Below are 26,016 nucleotides of genomic sequence, written 5' to 3' on the forward strand. Positions count from 1 at the left end.
AACTAAACAGACATTTCTTCAAAGAAGACATACGATGGCTAACAAACACATGAAAAGATGTTCAACATCACTCATTATCAGAGAAATGCAAATCAAAACCACAATGAAGTACCATTTCACACTGGTCAGAATGGCTGCTATCAAAAAGTCTACAAACAATAAATGCTGGACAGGGTGTGGAGAAAAGGGAACCCTCTTACACTGTTGGTGGGAATGCAAACTAGTACAGCCACTATGGAAAATAGTGTGGAGATTCCTTAAAAAACTGGAAATAGAACTGCCATACAACTCAGCAATCCCACTGCTGGGCATATATACTAAGAAAACCAGAATTGAAAGAGACACATGCACCCCAATGTTCATAGCAGCACTGTTTACAATAGCCAGGACTTGGAAGCAACCTAGATGTCCATTGGCAGATGAGTAGATAAGAAAGCTGTGGTACATAAACACAATGGAATATTACTCAGCTATTAAAAAGAACGCATTTGAATCAGTTCTAATGAGGTGGATGAAACTGGAGCCTATTATACAGAGTGAAGTAAGTCAGAAAGAAAAACACCAATACAGTATATTAACGTATATATACGGAATTTAGAAAGATGTTACCGGGAGTTGGTGATGGACAGGGAGGCTTGGCGTGAGGATTCATGGAGTCGCGAGGAGTCCGACAGGACTGAGCGATTGAACTGACTGACTGAACAATGACCCTATATGCAAGACAGCAAAAGAGACACAGAGATAAAGAACAGACTTTTGGACTCTGTGCAAAAAGGCGAGGGTGGGATGATTTGAGAGAATGGCACTGAAACATGTATATTACCATATGTGAGATAGATCACCAGTCCAAGGTGGATGCGTGAAACATGGAACTCAAAGCTGGTGTGCTGGGACAATCCTGAGGGATGGGATGAGGAGGGAGGTGAGAAGGGGGTCCAGGATGGGGGACACATGTACACCCATGGCTGATTCATGTCAATGTATGGCAAAAACCACCACAATATTGTAAAGTAATAAGCCTCCAATTAAAATAAATTAATTAATTTAAAAAAATCTATATGGAGAGTTCAGACCTTTCCACACCCCTGGCTTTCCCCCCACATTTCACTTCGGATACATTTAGCTTTTCCATCAGGGAAATCATGGCCAGCGCTCTGGGTCTTCTGAGCCTTCCCCAGAAGAAACTGTGGAGCCGAGTCGCTCTCCCATGTGGACGAAGGGTCAGTGAGTAAATACTGATAGACACAGACGCACTAATAGGAGAACCGTGTGCCTTAAAATCATTTCAGCGAACCTCTCCACTCTTTAAAAAAACAAAAGCAAAAAAAAAAAAAAAATTGTGGTACTGCTTCTTCTTTAGGAAGTAGCGGATGGGCGCTACTCCCGAGCGCAAACCCCGCTGGGTACCCCCCAGCGGCCAGTCCCCGGCCCTGCGCTGTGTCCGGAGCCAGGGAGGTCGCGGGAGACCGGCCGGGGACCCTCCGAAGCCTGCGAAGGACCGGGACCCCTCGCCGACGACCGGACACGCGCAGGAAGGGCGGCGCTGGCTGGGGTACCTCGGGGGACGAGGGCCGCGGCGGGGGGACCAGCCGGCGCTCGCGGAGCTCCGAGCTCGGATGCGTGAGGCCACTGCGCTGGACCCGGGGCGGGAGTGTCTGCAAGGCGGGGGCCGGAGGAAGGGGTGCCTTGCAGCCGCCGGGCCGGGACTCGGGGAGCAGGCAGTGGAGGGCGCGCCCTTAGACGTGCGCCCGGGGCCGGTGCGCGTTCGGACCCCCGGCGACCCCGCCTCCCCGGGCGCCGGATCCAGGGCGTCCCGAGCCTGCGCCGGGATATGGGCGCCCGCGGCTGGGGGAACGCCCCCCCAGCCCGGGAGCGGAGTTGCCGCGGCGGTCGCCGAGTGAGGAGGACCGAGGCGCGGCCCTCTCTGCCCGGGGAGAGGCCGGTGGTCCCCTTCCGCCAGGGATGGAGGGCCCGGCGGGGCCGGCCCGCGCCCCAAGACCCGGGGAAGCGGCGCAGGTAAGGAGCGCGGCCGCGAGCCACCGCCTCGCCCCAGTGGCCCGGTGTTCACCCCTGAACCTGCCCGCTGCCCATCCCCAGCCCTGCCCCACGAACCCCCGCCGCCTCCTGCCGGAGCCCTGGCCGGCCCGCACCTGCCCCTTCGCAGCTGCGCTCCGCGGGGTCGAGGGGCGGGGAGCCCCGCGGTGTAGTTGGGACCCTTCTCCCGTCTTTACCCCCAAAGACTAAAGGCTGAGCCGCGCGCAGACGGGACTTAACTTCTGGAGAGGGAACAGTGGTCCGTGACCCGGCCTTGCGCATCCCTCGGCGGCGGGTGGGTGGGAGCGCCTTTGGGGGCTAACCTGGGCTGCTGGGGCAGAGAGCTCTGAAGTGCCCCATCTCGCCGCCTCTTCACTGGGGTGGTCTCTCCACCCTCATCCACTTCCCTCAAAGCCCTCTTAGGTGTGTGTGTGTATGTTATCACTTGGTTACGTTGGGATTAAGTATTAATAGGAAGTCGGTGACAGCCATCCAGAGTAGCTGCTGTTCGTAAATTTCGGGACAGTGGCGTGCGGTATTTCTGGGAAGCCGCTGATCTTCAAGTGTTACCTGCTGTCTCGGAGCAGGTGATGCAGGGCTGGGGCTCCGTGTAGATGAGCGGTACCTCGGTGCATTATTTCTGGGTCTTCCTTAAAGCGGTGAAATCCGTGCGAAGCAGTGGAGTTGTAGTTTTTTTAAGTAAGCCTTTTTATATAGCTCTTTTCCTGCTCTTCTTCCTTTCATATGAGCACGTTAGTTAAAAACTATGAAAAGTAGATTTTACAGTATTACTCAAATATTTACTTAAGCTGACCTCTTGGCTCTTGGTGGTGGACTGTTTTGCTGGAAGTTTCGATGTGCCTGGTATTAAAACTTCCTCCGAGGAAACCGTGCCTCCAACAGAGTGCTGTCAGGTGACATCCACTCCAGGTGTGCAAAACGTCCTCCAGGGAACTTTTCAGATTGTAGAATAGTCATATTTTCATGCATTTTACTTTTGTGAATCCTGTGTTCTTTCCATTTTCAATGTTCGTTGGTGCTGATTCAACATTAAGTACAATATTTAGTAGATGTTTCACATAAATCATTAACACAGATAATATACTTGCACTTACAGGCTTAGAAGCATAAAGTGTCCTGCATAATAGTTATCATCTATTAAATATTTCTTTAATCTCAGAAAAAATGTAGTGGTGAGTTTTAACAAATTAAATTCATTAGAGCTACATAGCAGACTATGAAAGAAATAAGCAAAGCTTCACATTTAACCAATAATTTGTTTGCTTTTTTAAACTATAAAAGCACCTCTTTCAAAGATAATGAGACTCATTTCAATTTTGAAGATGTGTTTTATTCCTCTGGCTAGATCATATTTAAAATATATCAGATTAATATATAACAACAAAAAAACCCAAAAAAAACAAAAAACAAAGGCAAAAATAAACAAATGGGACCTAATGAAACTTAAAAGCTTTTGCACAACAAAGGAAACTATAAGCAAGGTGAAAAGACAGCCCTCAGATTGGGAGAAAATAATAGCAAATGAAGCAACAGACAAAGGATTAATCTCAAAAATATACAAGCAACTCCTCTAGCTCAACTCCAGAAAAATAAATGACCCAATCAAAAAATGGGCCAAAGAACTAAACAGACATTTCTTCAAGGAAGACATACAGATGGCTAAAAAACACATGAAAAGATGCTCAACATCACTCATTATCAGAGAACTGCAAATCAAAACCACAATAAGGTACTGTTACACACCAGTCAGGATGGCTGCTATCCAAAAGTCTACAAGCAATAAATGCTGGACAGGGTGTGGAGAAAAGGGAACCCTCTTACACTGTTGGTGGGAATGCAAACTAGTACAGCCGCTATGGAAAACAGTGTGGAGATTTCTTAAAAAGCTGGAAATAGAACTGCCATATGACCCAGCAATCCCGCTTCTGGGCATACACACTGAGGAAACCAGATCTGAAAGAGACACGTGCACCCCAATGTTCATCGCAGCACTGTTTATCATAGCCAGGACATGGAAGCAACCTAGATGCCCATCAGCAGTCGAATGGATAAGGAAGCTGTGGTACATATACACCATGGAATATTACTCAGCCATTAAAAGGAATTCATTTGAATCAGTTCTAATGAGATGGATGAAACTGGAGCCCATTATACAGAGTGAAGTAAGCCAGAAATATAAAGACCATTATAGTATACTAACACATATATATGGAATTAGAAAAATGGTAATGATAACCCTATATGCAAAACAGAAAAAGAGACACAGATGTATAGAACAGACTTTTGGACTCTGTGGGAGAAGGCGAGGGTGGGATGTTTCAAGAGAACAGCATCGAAACATGTATATTATCTAGGGTGAAACAGATCACCAGCACAGGTTGGATGCATGAGACAAGTGCTCGGACCTGGTGTACTGGGAAGACCCAGAGGGATCGGGTCGAGAGGGAGGTGGGAGGGGGGATTGGGATGGGGAACACATGTAAATCCATGGCTAATTCATGTCAATGTATGACAAAACCCACTACAATATTGTAAAGTAATTAGCCTCCAACTAATAAAAAAAATAAATTAAAAAAATAATAAATAAATAAAATAAAATATATCAGATTAAATATATATGCACTATTACATTTTAATCAGCATCATTTCATTATCTTGGTTCTGATTTTTCTTTTAATTTATCAGACCCTCATTTAGTGGTTAGTACTTAAGATGTGCCCTACAAGAACTCCTGTCTTACTATGGGTAATATATGCAAGTGTCCATAGACATAGTTACAGCTAAGCAAAAAAAAAGAAAACAACGTAATTTTTTTCTCTCTAGAATTGTATAGTTTAAAAGTGATTTATATGGGAATGATCATGGTAGTGTAATAACCCAAACATTTAATTTTCTAGACATAGGAGATGGTGATTAGTGATTTTTTTTAAAAATACCCATTTTATTGTCTTTTTAGTTAAATTTATATGAAGTGAACACAAGGCTATGTGCTGTCAGTTCTGCAAATGCAGTATTCTCTGTATAGACAACCTCATTTGAAGTATATTTGCATATAAATTTATGAGTGTAGCACCATCTAAATTAGGAAACAAAATAACTGTGTATAACAACCTGTCTTTTTAGCATATCATTTTGCTATATGTGAGGGAGGTGTTTGTTGTGGAATAGGAGGCCTTGGGAAGAGGAAGGAGACAGAAAAGAGATGCTTCCTCAAGGTCATGGACCCCTTTGAAGGTCTGCTGAGAGTTACAGGTGTGTTATCCAGAAAAATGCCCGAAGAGGTGTACCTACTTTGGACTCAGTTTCAAGAGGTTAACAACCCTCCAAGCTCAGTCTTGGACCCCAACCAAGATCACTTAAGTTAGATTTTTAGCATGTCAGTGGGCTTGGTTGCTGCACATACAAAGCCCTAAATCATTCCATTATAGCAAAACAGAGCTGCATTAATAATTACCTTCATAATAAAACAATGAAAACTGAATTGGAAAAGAAATATGAATTAGGTATAAATTTATTAAAATGTGCTTATTCTTTTTGTCTGTTTGTTGCTAAACTCTTTTTTCAAAAATAAGGTCTCTGAATGAGTAAAGGAAGAATTTTAATATGAAAATTTTAACTAAAATCATATTACACTGATGACAGAGACCTAAGGAGCAGATATGAAAAACCTAGGACTGGACACAAGCTGTGTTCTTACAGAGAATGTCTGTATGAATCATTCAGTTATTTAGATGAAATTCTGTGGGTTGTGTTATAACTGAGGTTCTGACCAATGACCCCTCTTGGTAGCCGTGATTTCATCCTCTGTATCCTTCTTTAAGATTCTTGACTCAGTCTGTTTGTTTATAATCCCTTAGTTCAAAATGCCATGAGGAAAATATCCAATAAATTGCTGTTCAGAATCTCCTTCTCAGATGTACCCTTAGTAACTGTCTTCTGGTGTTTGCCCTAAAAAAAAAAAAAAAAAAGTGCTGTTTTATTGCATTGATTGAGTTCCTGCTTAAACCAGGCACTTTAGGGGTTCTACTTTATCCCGTCTTCACCAGCACCCTGTGATTAGGGCCCCCGATAATACAGAAGGAACCTGGGCCCAGAGAGGCTGTTTTCACTGGCCCAGAGGGCTGCTGGGCAAAACTGAGTAATGACATAGACCTGACCCTAAATCTGTGCCTCCCACCACAGACAGAGCACAGAGGGTTTTTCAGTTCAGTTCAGTTCAGTTCAGTCACTCAGTTGTGTCCGACTCTTTGCGACCCCATGAACCGCAGTACGCCAGGCCTCCCTGCCCATCACCAACTCCCAGAGTCCACCCAAACCCATGTCCATTGAGTCAGTGATACCATCAAACCATCTCATCCTCTGTCGTCCCCGTCTCCTCCTGCCCCCAATCTTCCCCAGCATCAAGGTCTTTTCCAATTAGTCAACTCTTCACATCAGGTGACCAAAGTATTGGAGTTTCAGCTTCAACATCAGTCCTTCCAATGAACACCCAGGACTGATTCCCTTTAGGATGGACTGATTGGATCTCCTCATAGTCCAAGGGACTCTCAAGAGTCTTCTCCAATACCACAGTTCAAAAGCATCAATTCTTCTGCTCTCAGCTTTCTTTATAGTCCAACTCTCACATCCATACATGACCACTGGAAAAACCATAGCCTTGACTTGCCAACCAAGCTTCGCAAAGTAATGTCTCTGCTTTTTAATATGCTGTCTAGGTTGGTCATAACTTTTCTTCCAAGGAGTAAACATCTTTTAATTTCATGGCTGCAATCACCATCTGCAATGATTTTGGAGCCCAGAAAAATAAAGTAAGCCACTGTTTCCACTGTTTCCCTGTCTATTTGCCATGAAGTGATGGGACTGGATGCCATGATCTTAGTTTTCTGAATGTTGAGCCTTAAGCCAACTTTTTCACTCTCCTCTTTCACTTTCATCAAGAGGCTCTTTAGTTCTTCTTCCCTTTCTGCCATAAGGGTGGTGTCATCTGCATATCTGAAATTATTGATATTTCTCCCGGCAATCCAGCTTGTGCTTCCTCCAGCCCAGCGTTTCTCATGATGTACTCTGCATACTAGTTAAATAAGTAGGGCTTTTAGGGCAGTGAAAATACTCTCTATGAATCAGTACAGGAGGAAAACTGGAAAATTCACAAATATGTAGAAGTTAAACAAGATGCTCCTGAACAACCAGTGGGTCAAAGAAGAAATCAAAGGGGAAGTGAAAAAATACCTTGATGCAAATGAAATGACAACACAATATAAAATCTTTGGGGTGCTGCAAAAGCAGTTCTAAGAGGAGAGTTGGAGGCAAAGTGCTTACATTCAGAAAAAATAAAGATCTCAAAGAAACAGTTTCATTCTACACCTGAAGGAACTAGAAAAGGAGCTCAAGCCTAGCAGAAGGAAGGAAATGACAAATGTCAGAGGAGAAATAAATGAAATAGAGACTAAAAAGACAACAGAAAAGATCCATGAAACTAGGAACTTGCTTTTTAAAAATAATTAAAATTTATAAATCTTGAGTTAGACTAAAAAGAGAGGACTCATAAAATCAGAAGTTAAAAGGGAGTCATTACAAATGATAGCGCAGAAATATGAAGGATCATAAGGGACTACTATGAACAATTATATGCCAACAAATTTGATAACCTAGAAGAAATGGATATATACTAGAAAAATGCAACATACTAAGACTAAATCAAGAAGAAATAGGATATCTAAATTGCTCAGTAGCAACTAGGGAGATTGAATCAGAATCAAAACTCTCCCAACAAAGAAAAGCTTCTGCTGCTAAGTCATTTCAGTCGTGTCCGACTCTATGCGACCCCATAGATGGCAGCCCACCAGGCTCCCCTGTCCCTGGGATTCTCTAGGCAAGAACACTGGAGTGGGTTGCCATTTCCTTCTCCAATGCATGAAAGTGAGAAGTGAAAGTGAAGTCGCTCAGTCGTGTCCGATACTCTTAGTGACTCCTTGGACTGCAGCCCACCAGGCTCCTCTGTCCATGGGATTTTCCAGGCAGGAGTACTGGAGTGGAGTGCCATTGCCTTCTCCAAAGAAAAGCTAGAGACCAGGAAAATTCTACTCACATTTAAAGAATTAATGCAGTTTCTTTTCAAACTCTTCCAGAAGAGTGAAAATGTGAACACTGCCTTTTGAATTTTTACTTTTTAAATCAACCTGTTCAAATCATAGGAGATACAGGAGATGATCATTTCAAAATGGAACATGTGACCGGTTTGATCATGTGAAAGTAAAGAAGTGATGGAGGGCTGAAGAAGAAGGGGCAAGTGTCTAGAAGTGGGGAAATGCTAACATCCTCAACTAGAGAGCAGACAGATGAAGAGATGATCTGTCATCAGGGGCCAGGAAGCAAATGCTGACATAAACTGTTTGGAATTTCAGAGGTGACCACGGATAAAACAACATAGGGAAAAGGAGAAGAAGGTCACCTGGGTGATAATGTGCATGAACTCAGCCAATAGCATGAGTCCAGAGTTAATAAATCGAGCTTCAGCCATTTAAGGTTATGTAAAGGTCAGAGGTGAGTATGGGGAAGAAGATGTAAGTAGTGACTCGGACCAGTGAACGTGGAGATTGGTAGGGAGAAGCAGGAGACTTCAGGTTTCTCATAAGCACTTCCCCCCCCACCCCGCTTTTTTTTTTCTGTGAGACTTGTGGGATCTTAGTTCCCTGACCAAGGATTGAACACAGACTCTTGGCAGTGAAAGCACAAAGTCCCAACCACCGGACCACCAGGGAATTCCCAAGCCCTTCTGATGGCTTTCCTCTCCAGCGTGTGTGGGTTCTGCTTTGCTAATGGCTCAGTGTTTCCTGTCATTCTGATGGGCACACACAGCACTTCCATTCTCTGCCCAAAAGTCTATACTTACTGGGGCTGTAGTATCCATTTTCTGTGGATTATGCAAAGTTATATGTTCATGGAATAATGCTTTTTAATTGTTGTGATGCAATTCAGGCATTACCAGTGGATAACCTTTGAAATTTCAAGTCATATTCCACTTTCTCTTCTGAAATCTTAAAGTTTTGTATTCCTTTTAGTCTTTCCTTTTCCTCTTATTTCTCCAGCATTCCAATGCTTTTATCCTATCTTCCCTGAAAACACTCAATTAGCCCTTGATACTGAATACTGACTCCTAAATTCCCCAAAAGTACCATGAGAAACATAAGATACCCACATCAGTAGTCTAGTAGTTTCATTTTATTGATATGGAAACTCTGAAGGGAATATGAATTGTTTTTGTTAAAATGCATACACTCGGAGACTTCTCTGGTGGTTTAATGGTAAAGTATCTGCCTGCCAAATGCAGGGGACATGGGTCCAATCCCTGGTCCAGGAAGATTCCACATGCCAAGGGGCAATGAAGTCCATGTGCTGCAGCTACTGAGCCCTCACTCTGAAGGCTGTGCTCCACAACAAAAGAAACCACTGCAGTGAGGAGCCTGTGCACCGCTCTAGACAGTAGTCCCCACCCGCAGCAGCTAGAGAAAGCCCGCATAGCAATGAAGACCCAGTGCAGCCAAAAAAACAAATAAATAAAAATAAAATGCATACACTTGGATCACTCCTATTTAAAAAGTCATCAGAAAGGTGGGTGAGAAGCCTCCAGGTAATTATATTAACAACATTCCAGATGAAAAACTTGAGCTTTCAGTTGTGTATAGAATCATTTGATCACTTCATTTTACTTACTTGAAAAGTCTGTGGCCATCTATTTTGAAGAACTACAGCTTCAATTGAAGGAGCAAATGATTCACATGGTATTTTTTTTTAAAGGTTTAAAGTTGATCACTTACAAAAGAATTTAATTTGATTTCACATTTCATTTACTCTGAAAGCCATCCTCTTACTGCTGTTATACTGACCTCTTCTGGAAAATTCTTGTAATGTCATTCTGATCATGTATGTTAGCTCTGTGTATGTGTGTATGTGTGTGTGTGTGTGTGTGTGTCTTACTGTACACTACGGAATTGCTGTCATAAAAAGCAGAGTCTGGTATAACTGCAGAGTTCAGCTAATTGAGGGTTTACTATATGCAGGTGCTAAGCACATAGTTCATGGTCCAGTAGAGAGAACAGGTTTACAAACCAATGATGGCAGTGTATATACAAGCAATTATAATAAATTTTTAAGTGCATATAGAAGAAAAAGCAGAAAAAGATGAGCAAGAACTCTAGTCTGAGGTCCAGTGGGCACCGGACAGCAAGGTGACTCCTGTGGTTCCTTACAGAACCCACAGGGAGAGGCCCGGTGAGATGTGCAGGGCCTGACTGTAAAGGGGCATGTGCCTGTCCGGACCTGGTGCCCTATTCCGACGGCTTGCTGAAGGACTTGAAGCAGGGGAGTGATGAGGACAGAATTTCCTGTTCTCAGGGTTAATGTGGCATCGGGGAGAGTAAGATACACCACAGTGCACCTGCACACAGGGGAGCAGGTACCAGCCACACACCAGGCAGGTCTGAAGGGGGGTCCCCCAGTCAGAAGGGGACCCAGGGCAGAGACGGGGGCAGAGCAGGAGGGGCAGTGTCAACTGGTGACTGGCAGCGGGTTAGCGAGGGGGCTTTCTCGACCTGTCTCCCTGGACTGTGTGGAGGCTGGAGTCGTAAGCCAGGAAAGGAAGGATGGGTGAAGGGGCAGGTTTGGGGAAGCGATGAAAGTGTAGCCTGGGTCAGAGAGGCTTTGCTGTCAATGCTGTCCACCGCAGGTAGAATATAAAGTCACAGGGACTATGACCACTGTCTATTCATCAACTTCAGCTGGACCCTGAACGCAGACTCATACATTTCACTGGTAACTTTACTCCTTACCTCTTTGAGGCAGCTACTCCTCACTTCTCTGTTCTTTCCAAAGCTCGGATTATCTCATCTGAAAGTTGCTTCCCTCCATGCCCTTAGCAGCTCTGACCTTGAATAAAGTGTTTTACGTCTAGTGGACGGGTAGACTAGTTTTCTTTAAGGCTTCTTATAGCTTTATAATGTTATCATTCTGTTGAAAACAAATGTGATGTGTGTATGTGAGTTACAAACCTGAACTAGACCTACAATGGATGCTTTGAAGATCTCTTTTCAATAGTATCAACTGTGGTATAAAATCAAAAGATTTTGTTTTCAAAGTCATCCTTCCAGCAGGATTAAAAATTTAGTCGATAGTGTTAAATATATCTGTGAATGTGAATGGAGAACAGATATACAACTTGACTAACATGCTTACAAAACAACACCCAAGGTGAAAATTCATCGCTATAAATCAGTTAGTCGACTGACAAAAGGTCCCTTTGTAAGTAACTTTTAAGTGTGACATTTCAACCAGAATATTGAGTTAGGGGTTTCAGATTTTGACTATTCAGGCACCCGGCGATACAAAAATACATCTCATATTATCACTGTTAAATACAGTAGGTATTTTCGTTGAGAATTGGTGGTTTTGCCATAGTATTTTGTCCAACTGAATTGCCACGAGAGAAAAAATAGTAATGCACAAAGAATTCATGAAAGATTTTTCAGTGTCTTATGAATAAATATGCGATTAGTTGAAGCTGTATCAGCTTTTCATTTAAGGCCTGCAGCTGTTGGTGTAAGAAGCATCAAATTTCAAAAGAAGTTAGAGCATAAATAAATAGCATGAGAAAAAATCTCCTGAGAAGAAAATAAAATAAAAATTAAGCATATGGATTATCATTCACATTGCCTCTCAAAGTCAAGGTTTAGTGCCAAAATATGAATTTCAAGTACACAACTTAGTCAGTTTCAATTCATGCTGCAAATCAGGCTCTGTAAAAATAGTGCAGAATAAAAGATTAAGATTATTCAAAAGTTCAGTAGACTTTCTTTACACCTTATAAAAGATGAATGATCTAATTGTTCTTTTTAAAGAAAGATAAGACTACATAAGATCACCTTGTTACTTTCACTTAATTTGTTAAACAAGATATAATTTTAGTTTACTGATAAAATAACTATCATAATTTTAACATGTTGAGTCTACTTTTGCTTTATAGTAATGATCATTATTTAAGGTTTTCTCAAATGTTTAAGTTTTTTCACTTATAAAAGGTCTAAAAAAAAGTGAAAGTTGCTCAGTCGTGTCCAGCTCTTTGCAATCCCAGGGACTATACAGTCCGTGGAATTCTCCAGGCCAGAATACTGGAGTAGGTAGCCATTCCCTCCTCCAGGGGATCTTCCCAACGCAGGGGTCAAACCCAGGTCTCCTGCATTGCAGGTGGATTCTCTACCAGCTGAGCCACAAGGAGAGCAGTCTAAAGAAAGTGATTTTTAAAGACTGTTACATAAGACTTTGCAGTTTACTTGAAAGAGAACAGTATACATTTAATTCTAGTAAAGTCAATGTGAATTTGATTTTTATAAGACTTTTGTTGGCATTGGATTCCACTGGAAATGCATCCCACAGGCTTTTCTGTTCATTTAAGGTCAAGTTCACTGTAGAAAGTTAAAATCACATACGAGGGTCATGATTCAGGGTTTAACTGTTGGTTCTGAAGGAGGTTTTTCTCCTTGGCACCCTTAGTGCTGTGTCCTGGAATTGGTGCCCAGACAATTTTAAGTGTGGTATGAGCTGCTTGTGTCACGGGAGTAAAATTAGATGTGCCTGTTGCTAATAGGAGGGAATGAAACATGAGACAGACCCAGAATGGGAGCCTTCCTCCCAGCTGCCTGGTGAGCCTGACCCCTCCCCTCTCACTGGGCAAAGTCCTTGGACAGCCTCAAATCCTGTCTCAGAAGCTCTGAAGGAACGCAGTTAATTCACCGTGTGCTTTTTAACGATATCTAAGGTAAGTAATCGGCTTTAACTTGGACCTTAAAGAATTAGAATGTTTAACTTAAGGACCAAATAGATATAAGGCTTCTTGATTATTTTTTCCTTCATAGATGACATAACAGAAAATAAATTTAAAATTTTAAATATATTTAGCTCAAAATGATTATATATTAAATATCAGCAAAATGGAATTAATGCCTCATTTCAAGTTTTTCTAACAACTAAAAATGCTATGTGTTATTCTAGCATGATTATGTCCTTCTAATAGTTTTAATTTTAGAACACCATGACAGCATTTTTGTATTATCAGGCATTCAGTTGTTATGTAGTTAATCCAGATAAAGAGTAATCTTTCAGATCACCTACTTCTAATTCTGGGCTTCCCTGGTGCTCAGACAGTAAAGAATCTGCCTGCAATGAAGGAGACCCAGGTTTGATCCCTGGGTGGGAAGATCCCCTGGAGAAGGGAATGGCCACCCACTCCAGAGTTCTTGCCAGGAGAATTCCATGGACAGAGCCTGGTGGGCTACAGTCCATGGGGTCAGAAAGAGTCAGACACGACTAAGTGACTAACACTTTCACTTTCACTCACTTTTCACTTTTAATTCTACTCTTAAGCTTTTGTGGTAGAAATACATTTGCTTTACATTTTGTCATAGTTTTGTCAAAGACGTTTAAACATAGAGTAAAATTCATGAGAACTGAAGTCCAGGTGGTTTGATACATTGAGAATAAGCAAAACAGAAGCAAAATGCCAGCTTCAGCTGCCCAACTCTTCTTGGATGAAAAAGGGAAAAATGTCTCTCTCCCCAAATCTGGGGAAAATAGTCTATTGCTCAAAATATGTATCAGAAAGTATAGTAAGTAGAATATGAGGTAAACGTGTGCTGTACTTTGACCTATTAAATGTCTGTTCTTTATGGTGGATCCTAAGTAACATAGGGCCTTTGGAGGACGAGTTTCTAAAGAAAGTTGTCAAGAAAGATAATAGGGAAAAAATAGCTTGGCTGGCTGGAAAATTTGCCAGCAGAATGGAGTAACTCACTAGTGCAAAATGAACTAAAAAACTCCCTGTGTTTATGTTTGCTTGTTTTCTTGGAAACATTTTGTAGAGATGGATACAGAGAGGCGTACTCACCGCCTTGTGGTTCAAGTAGTTGTTAGTCTTAGAGGTTCTAGAATTTATCTGAGGTTTCTTTCAAAGCCAAATGAAAAGCAGTGTTTCACTATATTTAAATATCAAATTCCAAAGACCAACACATCCAAGTTTTCTGAATATGTTGGCTAAGCTTTCAGCTAAAATGCTGCAAATAAAGCTGTTCCATGTTGTCCTTTAAAAAATAAACCCTGTAGTCATTAAACTGAATTCCTACTGTTGTTCAGTCACTTAAGTCATGTCTGACTCTGTGACCCCACGGACAGGCTTCTCTGTCCTTCATTATCTCCCAGAGTGCTCAAACTCGTGTCCATTGAGTTGGTGATGCCACCCAACCATCTCATCCTCTGTCATCCCCTTTTCTTTCTGCCTTCAATCTTTCCCAGCATCAGGGTCTTTTCCAGTGAGTCAGCTCTTCACATCAGGTGGCCAAAGGATTAGAGCTTCAGCTTCTGCATAAGTCCTTCCAATGAATATTCAGGACTGATTTCCTTTAGGATTGCCTGGTTTGATCTCCTGGCAGTCCAAGGGACTTTCAAGAGTCTTCTCTAGCACCACAATTTGAAAGCATTAATTCTTTGGCACTCAGACTTCTTTACGGTCCAACTCTACTATAATGAAGGTAAAAATCAAATAACAATTATAAATTATGAATGGGTGCCCATTTTGTTTAATTTTGCACATTTTGTGGGACCTGGGAAGGGTTCCCCCAACTCCCTTTTCTACCTGGCTGCTTCTCAAGTGATCCTAGCACTGCTCGCCCCCTGTGGCTTTGGTTTCCTAGTGAGGAACCTTCAGAACCCACCTCTGCTTCCTTCTTTCCTTCCTGCCTCCTTTCTCTCTCAGCCTCAAGAGCATCTAGCCTTATTCTTCTCTGGACCTACTTCAGGACCAAATCATTCTCTGTTGTTCGCTTGAGCTTTGTAGAATTCCTTACTGTCTTTGCCATTACAGACTCCATGCTCACTTCTTGTTTCACATCTTACTATGCCTTAGAGAATTTCTTGGGAAATAGATGCAGGAGTGTTTGGTGGTCTGCGGAATTGCAGGAGACTTGAGACCTCTCCCAGAGTCCTTCACAGTGTCCAAGTTCACTTGACTTTGATCCAGCTGGTATGCTGTGCATGCTGGTTAAAGAGCTGGCATTCCCATGAGTTGTGTGTGCCCAAGGCATCTGTGCTTTGTCCTGAAGCCACTGGGATAGAATTAGTCTTAGGGGAGGTCACTTTGGTTGCCATGGAGACTGGATAAGGGGCATGGAGGGGTTGAGAAGAGCTGTAAAACGTCAAAAGAAGGCCTCAGCTGAGGTCTGGAAAACAGACCCCAATGGAGAACCAGCAGGAAGAAGGCGTTGCCATGGAGACAGTACCTAAAACCCATCCTCACCTTTGTGACTATTTTAACTCTTACCTGAAACATTCTCAGCGAGTGTTACATGTGCAGCATCTTTGAAAAAACACACTCTCAAGAAGCCTGGTAGGTTGCTCGAGTTGATCAGTTGACCAACTGTTTGTTCTTCAGTGGACAGAATTGATCATCATGTCACAGAACTAAGAAGGTGTAACTTTAGATTTCAGTCTGTGTTATATGATAGTGAAAGGAAATACCTAAGATAATATGGTTGAAAACTGAGGGTAGAAACAGCCTTTCTTTGATGCTAATCGTCCTCCCAAATCCAACTCATTCATCAAGGTAGAACTTTGCATGATCTTGAAATACACTGTTGAAATACAGAGCACTTATGGATAGACATTCCTGATAGAAAATGAAGTCGCATGAGGTCACTAAGGTGTGAAATGCAGTAAAGGTCCAGCCTATAAACCTGTAGGTGCTGGTTATATAATGGTGAACAAAACGGAGAACAGAACATCCTGATTTTGGCCTTATTTCTGCTAACTTCAGCTTCTGGACATTGATATTACTCCTTAGTCAAACATGACATAAGGACATGGTAAAAGCTTCAGATTTCTGAGTTTATTTAATAAAAACAAGAGTAAAGCACCAAGAAAACATGTTTGAATTGCTCATCTTCATAATCATAGCCCTGCTTTAAAATAGTCTCTAACTGAACTAAGAACAAATATGCATTTTAAAACCGCAGTTTTATGACCTAACATTTGTATGACAGTGGCTAAAAGTGTTTTTTTTTTCCTCTTGTTACTTTTTCATTTAAATAAAGGTTTCTTCCCTGATCAGGAATGTTAGCTAGTTAAAGAGCATTTATTCTGTTGGTTTGGTGTATTCTGTAAGGAACTTTTTTAAATGGCAGCTTGCCATTTTATTTTAAAAGTCAGTTCTATTGTAGAGAAGAGAGAACAGTTTGATGACCTTGTAACCTGTGACTCTCTCTGTGCGTGTGTGTGTTTTATAGCAGGGGCCTTTGTGATGGTGGGAATTGTATTGATTGTGACTTTGGATGAAATTGAGAACTACAGTTTGTGTACTTTGCTTTATTATATAGTCATGCTAAGCAATCTGACCAAAGATGAAGTGGAACTACTTTTTAAATTACTTGGTCATCCTAAATGTAGTCATAAAGTTGGGACAAGTATAGTGAATTTTCTGTTAGCTTTTCTATTATCAGAGAAATATATATATCAAAAGGTAAATATATACGAATTTTTTAATCTGAAAAAATACAGAAAGACTTTTGGGAAATGCAGTTTTAAGTGAAAAAGGTAGAATATAGAGGGAAATTATTGTTAACAATTTTAAAATTTGTTTCTAGTCTGTTTCTCCGGGTGTATATTTTAACATGTATTTCACTATTCTGTTTTTCATTCAGCACTCTACCATTAGCATTTCTCTAGCATATTCAAGATATATGCTTTTCAAGCAGTTAATTCTGTAATGTTATAATAATCCAATAACTAGTTACTCTGATGTTTAAACCTTATCATTATTTGTTGTTGTTTAGTTGCTTACTCATGTCTTGACTCTCGTGACCCCACAGGCTATATATCCCACCAGGCTTCTCTGTCCATGGGATCCTCCAGGCAAGAACACTGGAGTGGGTTGCCATTTCCTCTAGCAGGGGATCATCAAACCCAGGTCTCCTGTGTCTCCTGCATTGGCAGGCAGATTCTTTACCACTGAACCACTAGGAAAGCCTTTACTTTCCAGTTATTCATCGTTATAGATAACATAAAACAAATACCGTTAAATGTCAGTCTTCATTTTCATTCCTGATTGTTTCTTTGGAATACGTTTCTAGAATTGAAATTACTGTCTGTTTGAGATTCTCAGTACATAGTGCCAAACATCCTTCTAGAGGAATGGTGTTAATTTTCACTTTCAACAGCAGAGGAGTTCCATGCCCATTTTTCAAACATATCCATATGATATCACTTAAGCGTGCCAATGTTGGCTAGAATCAGTTTTTAAATTTCCCTTACTGTTTGAAAACTGCCTGTGGAATTTGTATTTGTGTTTCCCGGTGAAGTAGAATCTTTTACTGTGTATTAACCATTTGTTTAATGTGTGTGCATGGTTTTGCTCAAGTTGTATTGATTTATTTATCTTTCTAAGGGTATTAACCTTGTCTTATCTTTAAGGCAAATATTTCCTCCATTAGTTATCTACTGTTGAATTTTCCTTATTGATGTACTTTTTGTCACATCTACCAAGGCAACCTCTTCGTTTTCCTAAATGTTGGCACCATGTAGGAATTATGTGAGTTATGATGCAAACAGTGACCTCCAAAACTAAAAGATAATAAGATTATGTTGGATTAAGCTAGGTTTGTGATAGGTTTACACCAGCAATAGTAAGCTCTATATAGGAATAGAAATATGTAGCAATTGGAAGACATACGTGTATGTGTGCGCAAGAATGTGTATATACACTGATGCTTAGAAAACACCTGTTTTTATTGATCTCTGGCAATATTGTAAAAATAATGTGATAGTTTTGAATTCTGAGTCTCTGGCCATACCCCTCCAATCCAGTCTCAGACTCTGAGCTTATCTTTTATGGACTGTCTGAATTTGCCACCATTATTTAGATGACACGTGCTTTGAAATTAATATAACAGAATGATGTGATATGATGGGATTGAATGTGTCCAGGGAAGACTTCTTGGAGGAGATGACTTGTGAACTGGTGCTAAAGGTGAGGAGGGGGCCAGCAGAGGGTGACAGGTGGGGAGGTTGCCCAACAGTGGGTTCTGACCTGAGGGTTCACCTGGGCTGTTTGTGAGTAGATGGGGCACTGTGGTAGCAGATGAAGAGGTGAGCAAAGGCTCTCATGTAGGACTGGGGGCAGGTGATGGAGGAGCCTGGATGTTCTCAGTGGGGAAAAGCCATGGGAAGATTTGACATGGTAGAGTGACAGGAACTGACTTTTATTTCACGTGCCTGCCGCTGGGTAGAGAGAGGCTTCCAGAGGGGGAGGAAGGGAGACAGGTTTGCAGTGGTGAAGATGAGGGAGTTCGAGGGGCTGGCACCAGAGTGGTTGCCATGGAAATGGAGAGAAGTAGGCAGACTGAGGAGATAGGCTGAAGGTGGAGTTGGTGTGGGGTTGATGTGGGGCTTGAAGGGGAAACAAGAATGACTTCAGAGACTTTGAAGACCTGGGTGGGTGGTGATGGACTTTCTCATATAAAAAAAGACTGGAGGGGTCAAAGATGAGTAAGTGAAGAATGCCCTCATGAAACTGTTAATAACCACTTGGGTTTTGAATAATGCAGATTGTCAATCCTCAGTGTTTGAAAATACTGAGTGATGAAGAGCACCGTTTTATACAATCAGTTTGAACATGGGGAAGATGCCTGTTCAGTTAGAAAGAGATTTAAAGAATTATTTTAGACCATGACATTTTAAATAAGGACATCTCTAAATCATTCCTAAAAATAAATGCATAAAAAAATCTCAGAGGAGAGTACTTTATGTTCTGATTCATCATTTTGCTACCTTTACAATCAGAAAAGTCATCATAATTTCTAATTTTAATTTAAACAAAACTATGGAGATCAGTCCTGGGTGTTCATTGGAAGGACTGATGGTGAAGCTGAAACTCCAATACTTTGGCCACCTCATTCAAAGAGTTCACTCAATGGAAAAGACCCTGATGCTGGGAGGGATTGGGGGCAGGAAGAGAAGGGGACGACAGAGGATGAGATGGCTGGATGGCATCACCAACTCAATGGACATGAGTTTGGGTAAACTCCGGGAGTTGGTGATGGACAGGGAGGCCTGGAGTGCTGCGATTCATGGGGTCACAAAGAATCAGACACTACTGAGCTACTGAACTGACTGACTGACTGATGCTCTTTTTGTGTGTTCGTGTAAACAGGAGAATGAGCAACTTTTAAAAATCTCTTCCTAAAGTGGAGATTGTTACTAAAACTCTTACCCTGATTTACATAAAATGATGGATGTTTGTAAACATTTGTACACGTCCACGTTTTGATCTTTCTTGAAGTAGGTCAGTACTTGGGAGCTTTATTATAGGCAAATGTTGGCGTGATTGGTATCTTGTAAAGAGCCTTTTTAATTCTGACTAATATTTAGTAGCTGAAGGAAGATGTAACCTAATCATTTGGCATAAAATTGAGGAACTGGAATTTTTTCCACAAGACTTATAGGTACCAGCTTGATTTTCCTCCCACTGAATCTTTTAAGAACGATCACTTGACTGTTGTAGTTTGATGCTTCAATTCCAAAGTTAGTCCTGCAGAATTTTGAAAGGTGTATATGTAGAGTTTATAGATTAAGACTTGAAAATGTGATTGTTGTTATAGTCGCTAAGTCATGTCCAACTCTTTTGCGACCCCGTGGACTCCATAGCCTGCCAGGCTCCTCTGTCCATGGGATTTCCCAGGCAAGAATACTGAAGTGAGTAGCCATTTCCTTCTCCAGGGGGTCTTCCCAAGTCACGGACTGAACTCTCATCTCCTGCATTGGCAGGTGGGTTCTTTACCACTGAGCCACCTTGGAAGCCCTGGAAATATGATCACTGGATTTCAAATGAATTTGTTATATCTAATATGGTGAATGACAGATTATCACTGTGGCTGGAATACAATGACATGTTTCAGAGTATTCTTCAATGCTGTTTTTAAAAATCACTTAATTTTGGAGATTTGTTATTAGGGTAAAAAAATGTTTAGTTGGACTAATGGTCAGTCAATATTGACAAATTATCTCTCTGTCCGTCTGTTTGTCCCTTTGTCCCTCTCCCCACTCCCACTTCCCCACCCCTCCCCCCTTTTCCCTCACCCCCTCTTTACCCCCTACCTGTGGCAGATGGTGCGTGAACAATACACCACGATCACGGAGGGCACCCAGATAGAGCGGCCAGAGAACCAGGCTGTCTACAAAATTGGCATTTATGGCTGGAGAAAGCGTTGCCTGTATTTGTTCGTCCTTCTTTTGCTCATCATTCTCCTTGTGAATTTTGCTCTTACCATTTGGATTCTTAGAGTCATGTGGTTTTCCCCAGTAAGTGTTTATTTTTCCTGATAATCACGTTCTCGTTTTGTTTATGCTGTCAGTCCATCCCCATTGCATCAACAGAAGCTCCCTGTCATGCATTTAGTGTTTGTCTCCTGTCTGGATAGAATGCTCAGTAGCAAAAAAATACATATAACATTTAAAATAAGGTAGCATTTACCTTTTCTTAACCTTTTTTAATAGTTTCACTGTAAATTATACTGTGTTGATTTTACAGTGAATTTTCATTGCAGTTTTTCCATTCATCATTATCTCTTCATGGTAGGAAAACTGGAGCCATCTTGAGTTTGGGGTTGATTGTGTGTCATGATTGCTTAAAAATTATTTAATTCATTAACTGGAAAAATTTTACAAATTGTATTTTTCTAATTTCACTAGTTTATAAATATTTACCATTCAGATGCAACTTACTTGATTTTTTAAAAGCCCCATTCTGATATGCAATAAATTCTAGTACACATTTCAGTATTTAACAGCAAACTTAGTAACTAGTGAATTCAGTTCAGTTCAGTCACTCAGTCATTTCCGACTCTTTGCGACCCCATGGACTACAGCACACCAGGCCTCCCTGTCCATCACCAGCTCCCAGATCTTACTCAAACTCATGTCCATCGAGTTGATGATGCCATCCAGCCATCTCATCCTCTGTCATCCCCTTCTCCTCCTGCCTTCAATCTTTCCCAGCATCAGGGTCTTTTTCAATGAGTCAGTTCTTCTTCTCATCAGGTGGCCAAAGTATTGGAGCTTCAGCTTCAGCATCAGTCCTTCCAGTGAATATTCAGGATTGATTTCCTTGAGGATGGACTGGTTGGATCTCCTTGCAGTCCAAGGACTCTCAAGAGTCTTCTTCAACACCACAGTTCAAAAGCATCAATTTTTCAGCACTTGGCTTTCTTCACAGTCCAACTCTCACATCCATACATGACTACTGGAAAAACCATAGCTTTGACTAGATGGACCTTTGTTGGCAAAGTAATGTCTCTGGTTTTTAGTATGCTGTCTAGGTTGGTCATAGCTTTTCTTCCAAGGAGCAAGCTTCTTTTAATTTCATGGCTGCAGTCACCATCTGCAGTGATTTTGGAGCCCCAAAAAATAAAGTCTCTCACTGTTTTCATTGGTTCCCCATTTATTCGCCATGAAGTGATGGGACCAGATGCCATGATCTTAGTTTTCTGAATGTTGAGTTTTAAGCCAACTTTTTCTCTCTCCTCTTTCACTTTCATCAAGAAGCTCTTTAGTTCTTCTTCGCTTTCTGCCATAAGGGTGGTGTCATTTGCATATCTGAGGTTGTTGATATTTCTCCTGGCAATCTTGATTCCAGCTTGTGCTTTACCCAGCTTGGCATTTCACATGATGTGCTCTGCATATAAGTTAAATAAGCAGGGTGACAATATACAGCCTTGACGTACTCCTTTCCCAATTTGGAACCAGTCTGTTGTTCCATGTCAAGTTCTCACTGTTGCTTCCTGACCTGCATACAGATTTCTCAGGAGGCAGGTCAGGTGACCTGGTATTCCCATCTCTTGAAGAATTTTCCACAGTTTGTTGTGATCCACACAGTCAAAGGCTTTAGCATAGTCAACAAGCAGAAGTAGATGTTTTTCTGGAACTCTCTTGCTTTTTCGATGATTCAGCAGGTGTTGGCAATTTGATCTCTGGTTCCTCTTCCTTTTCTAAATTCAGCTTGAACATCTGAGAGTTCATGGTTCACATACTGCTGAAGCTTTGGCTTGGAAAATTTTGAGCATTACTTTGCTAGCGTGTGAGATGAGTGCAGTTGTGCAGTAGTTTGAGCATTCTCTGGCATTGCCTTTCTTTGGGATTGGAATGAATAATTTAGTAACTTAAAAATCAGTTATTATAAGGAATTTGGAGTCTGTTTTAAGCACCCTCATGTTCTCAAGATAGCTGGGTAATTTTATATGCTTTAATATTTTGTGTCCCTTTTGAAAAAAAATTCACTTAATGCAGAATGTTTTTACTTTACAAGATAGTCACAGTGAGAAAAGATGCAGCAATGAATGTTTTTTGGAGACTGAATGAAGGTTGAACTCCTCAGGTTTAAACCCCAGGCTCTGTCAGGGGCACCTCCTGACTACAGGATACTGTCTGACCTCAGAAAGACCTTCGCTATGTGGAAGGCTGAGGGATGAGCAGGAAGACCCTGGAAAGGCCTGGAAGGGAGGCCCACACCCACCCACCCCCCACCTCCAACCCCACAAGTGCTGGATTCAGAGGACTGTAACAGCCCCTGGGCACCAGGGGCCATGCGTTCTCCCAGCCACTGTGTGATCCCACAGCGTGGCTGGCACTCAGTCAGTGTGTCCTGAAAGAATAATGATGTGCATTTTCTTAGAAATACGTGTCAATTAGTCCCACAGACTTTGCATAAACATTGTTATTCTGTGAGCCCACTTGGTGCTCTTGGCTGTTTATCGTAAAGTGATTATTTAAATTTTACATGCATTTCCTAAACAGTCCTTTGTATCTGCACAAGATTTAATATAACACTGAATACTGAATAAAAACAACTAAAGTTATAAATTAAAGTGCTTAAGAGAAATGCAGAAAAAGGCCGATAGGAAATCTATGAAAATGTATACATAATTTAAGTTGATAATAAAAGAAGTGAAAAAGAAAGCAATAACAGAATCTCTGCTCTTGTTAACAGGTAGGCATGGGTCACCTGCATGTTACGGCAGATGGACTTCGCCTGGAGGGGGAGTCTGAGTTTTTATTCCCATTGTATGTCAAAGAAATACGCTCCAGAGAGGTAAGAAAATGAGGACACGTTTAAATAATTTATGAAAAATAAATAATGGTTTGCTTTTCTAATGAATAGGATGTCTGCACTGACATCACATGGCTCCCTGGCCATGTGCCTTGTGTGTGCCCTGGCACACAGTGAGTGACCAGCAGGGTCACACCTAAAACCTTGCCCAGAAATCCCAGCCCCACTCCCAGCAGATTTTTTACATCTCATTGACCAGAGTTGTATCACTTGGATCTCCTACCCCAGAAGACAGGCTGAGAAAGCATTTAGCATTTCCAGCCCCTGAAGTGGAAGCCAGAAAAAAGAGTGGGGAGAGGGGAATTGGAAAGCATCCATGAGTAAAGCAGAGTGGTTCCCCCGACAGCTGACTGTGTCCATGCCCGGGGTGGGCCTCACAGCCCTGACTGCGGCCCTGTCCTCCCTTTCAGGGAGAATGATCAAAAGAAAAAAAAACAAGAGCCTGAACATTGGCACCTGCAGACCGGGCTCCATCATGGAACTGTCACTTGCTGGCTGTGACTTAGGGAGAACCGTCATTTAATCTCTTTGACAAGTTCTCGGGCCTGGTGCACTAGGAAGACCCAGAGGGATCAGGTGGAGAGGGAGGTGGGAGGGGGCACCGGGATGGGGAATACATGTAAATCCATGGCTAATTCATTTCAGTGTATGACAAAAACCACTGCAATGTTGTAAAGTAATTAGCCTCCAACTAATAAAAATAAATGGAAAAAAAAAATCTCTTTGAACTCAGTTCCCTCGTCTTTGATGAGGATCAAAGCTACCTCCTTCAAAGTGTGGAGGTAAACAAGAGGATGGATGGTCAAAATCTTCGGTGAATTGTTAGCTTTTATTATCATGCTAGTTATTTCATAACAAAGCAAAAACAAGTAGTAAGCTCACACCACTGGATAAATGGTGAGACACTGGTAAACCCATGTGCTTCCACAAAGCAAGTTGGAGAATTTCTAACCAGCCAGACTTCCAAAGTGCTCCTAAAACTTCTTTCCTTCTGGAAAAAAAAAAAAAGACACATCATTCCTCCACAACTTTAGAAGATACTTGGTTCCCCCTGAGTGACATAAACCCACCTGAAGCTAACAGCCAAATTACTGCATTCCTTTTGAAGAAAACTGTTTATATAAGAGCCAGCAATCTTCTGTGAAACAAAGCCCCCATTCAGACTATGACCCCACTTACATGCTCATAAAGCCACTTTATCTTCCAACAAAGAGCTCTAAAAGCGTAGGCATCCAACAGATTTTAAAAGCTCTTGAAATTGTGAGAAGGCTTTTGTGTTTTGAAAATAAGTAATACGGTCTTTATTATAGAAGAGCTAACCATTCTCTGATTTATCTTTTAAAATATATCATATCCTGGACATAAATTGTGAGAAATGAAATTTAAATTTTTTTGAAAAGACCAAATATTGATTAAAACTTGATTGTTTCAGATCTTCACATTGAGAATGGACCTGGTGTATTATAAAATGTAGATGAGCTCTGTAAACCCACGAGGTTATTATATTTTGTGGGGAAATAATGCGTTTACCCCATTCACATAATATAATCCAAGTTTAAAAAAATTTAGTCACAGTTTATAAGCTCATAGGATCTGTGATATTGGAAAAATTATTTTCTATAAATCCTCAATTTATATACAAATATAAAAGTATAGTCATTTTAGATAGTATACATTTAGCTCACTGTGTAAATCCATTTTTAGGACTCATCTCTGCTTCTGCAGTCTACACAGAATGTGACCATGAATGCACGCAACACAGAAGGAGAAGTCACAGGCAGGTTAAAAGTGGGTAAGTTCAGCTTCACCAGAGTGCTTTGAGTGTGTGTGTGGTCCACCAACAATTGTGCCAAATGGATATATTTGGTTCTTTCTTCTAAAGTATTCAGAGTTATTTATGAGCAATCAGAGTATGAGTTTTCTAAATATCATGCTGTGTTGACCATAGAGAGTTCACCTAGTGGGAGGACAGTCTGAAGTATTTTAATTGAAGTTATTTTGATTCCAAGAAATAGAGGACCATTTAAGGTAGTACAAGAAGCAGTGATTATTGCAGGATACAAAATAATCTTGCAGAGACAGAGAAAAGAAAGCAAAATAGTTGCACTCAGGGAAAAAAAGACCCAGGGCTGAGAGTCAAAGAATTCCTCCTCTCTTCCTCTACCCATCCTTCTCACCACCATGTTTCCTTCCTTTCCGTGTGTGTTTGCCCATGATTTTCACTTGGGTATTGTGATTACATCAGTCCTAACTCTACAGGACTCTCTGGTCCTTCCTCTGGTTGACTATAGTTCTCAATACCAGCCAACTTAGTCTTCAGTGTCTTCAATTCTGAACTCACAACAAAGTACTCTAATTGGCCCAATCACTCTGTCCAACCAACTGCCCTTGGGTGAGCCATGTACACCCATCTGCCCAACAAATAAGATCAGAGAATATGGTCAAACGGAAGCAAGGTCCCATGGAATCTTGCACAGAGAGCAAAAGGATTAGAAAGAATAAGTATCAATGGAAGAAATAACAAAAGAGAAAACAGATGATGAAAGGAATATATATTTGGATTACATATGTATACATGTATACATATATATGACTCAGTTATACATATACATGTATCACTTCAGTTCAGTCGCTCAGTAGTGTCTGACTCTTTGTGACCCCATGGACTACAGCACGCCAGGCCTCCCTGTCTATCACCAACTCCCAGAGTTTACTCAAACTCATGTCCATTGAGTCGGTGATGCCATCTCCAACCATCTCATCCT

General features: G+C 41.4%; 1 protein-coding gene across 3 annotated transcripts in view; it reads left to right on the forward strand.

The window, feature by feature from the left end:
• Positions 1–1,378: 1,378 nt before the first annotated feature.
• SGCG (sarcoglycan gamma) overlaps positions 1,379–26,016 on the forward strand; it is a 48,751-nt gene continuing 24,113 nt past the window's right edge. Inside the window, exons 1-4 of one of the 3 annotated variants that reach the window (XM_070471676.1) lie at positions 1,379–1,552; positions 20,254–20,448; positions 23,132–23,233; positions 24,956–25,043. In XM_070471676.1, coding sequence (XP_070327777.1) covers positions 20,254–20,448; positions 23,132–23,233; positions 24,956–25,043 — 385 coding nt within the window. In that variant the 5' untranslated portion in view covers positions 1,379–1,552. Of the gene's footprint in view, positions 1,553–1,697; positions 2,017–12,736; positions 12,866–20,253; positions 20,449–23,131; positions 23,234–24,955; positions 25,044–26,016 lie in introns of those variants that run through there. The other 2 variants (XM_070471675.1, XM_020890624.2) reach the window with 2 other exon arrangements.

This window comes from Odocoileus virginianus, chromosome 8 (genome assembly GCF_023699985.2).
Source record: "Odocoileus virginianus isolate 20LAN1187 ecotype Illinois chromosome 8, Ovbor_1.2, whole genome shotgun sequence".
Classification (NCBI taxonomy): domain Eukaryota; kingdom Metazoa; phylum Chordata; class Mammalia; order Artiodactyla; family Cervidae; genus Odocoileus; species Odocoileus virginianus.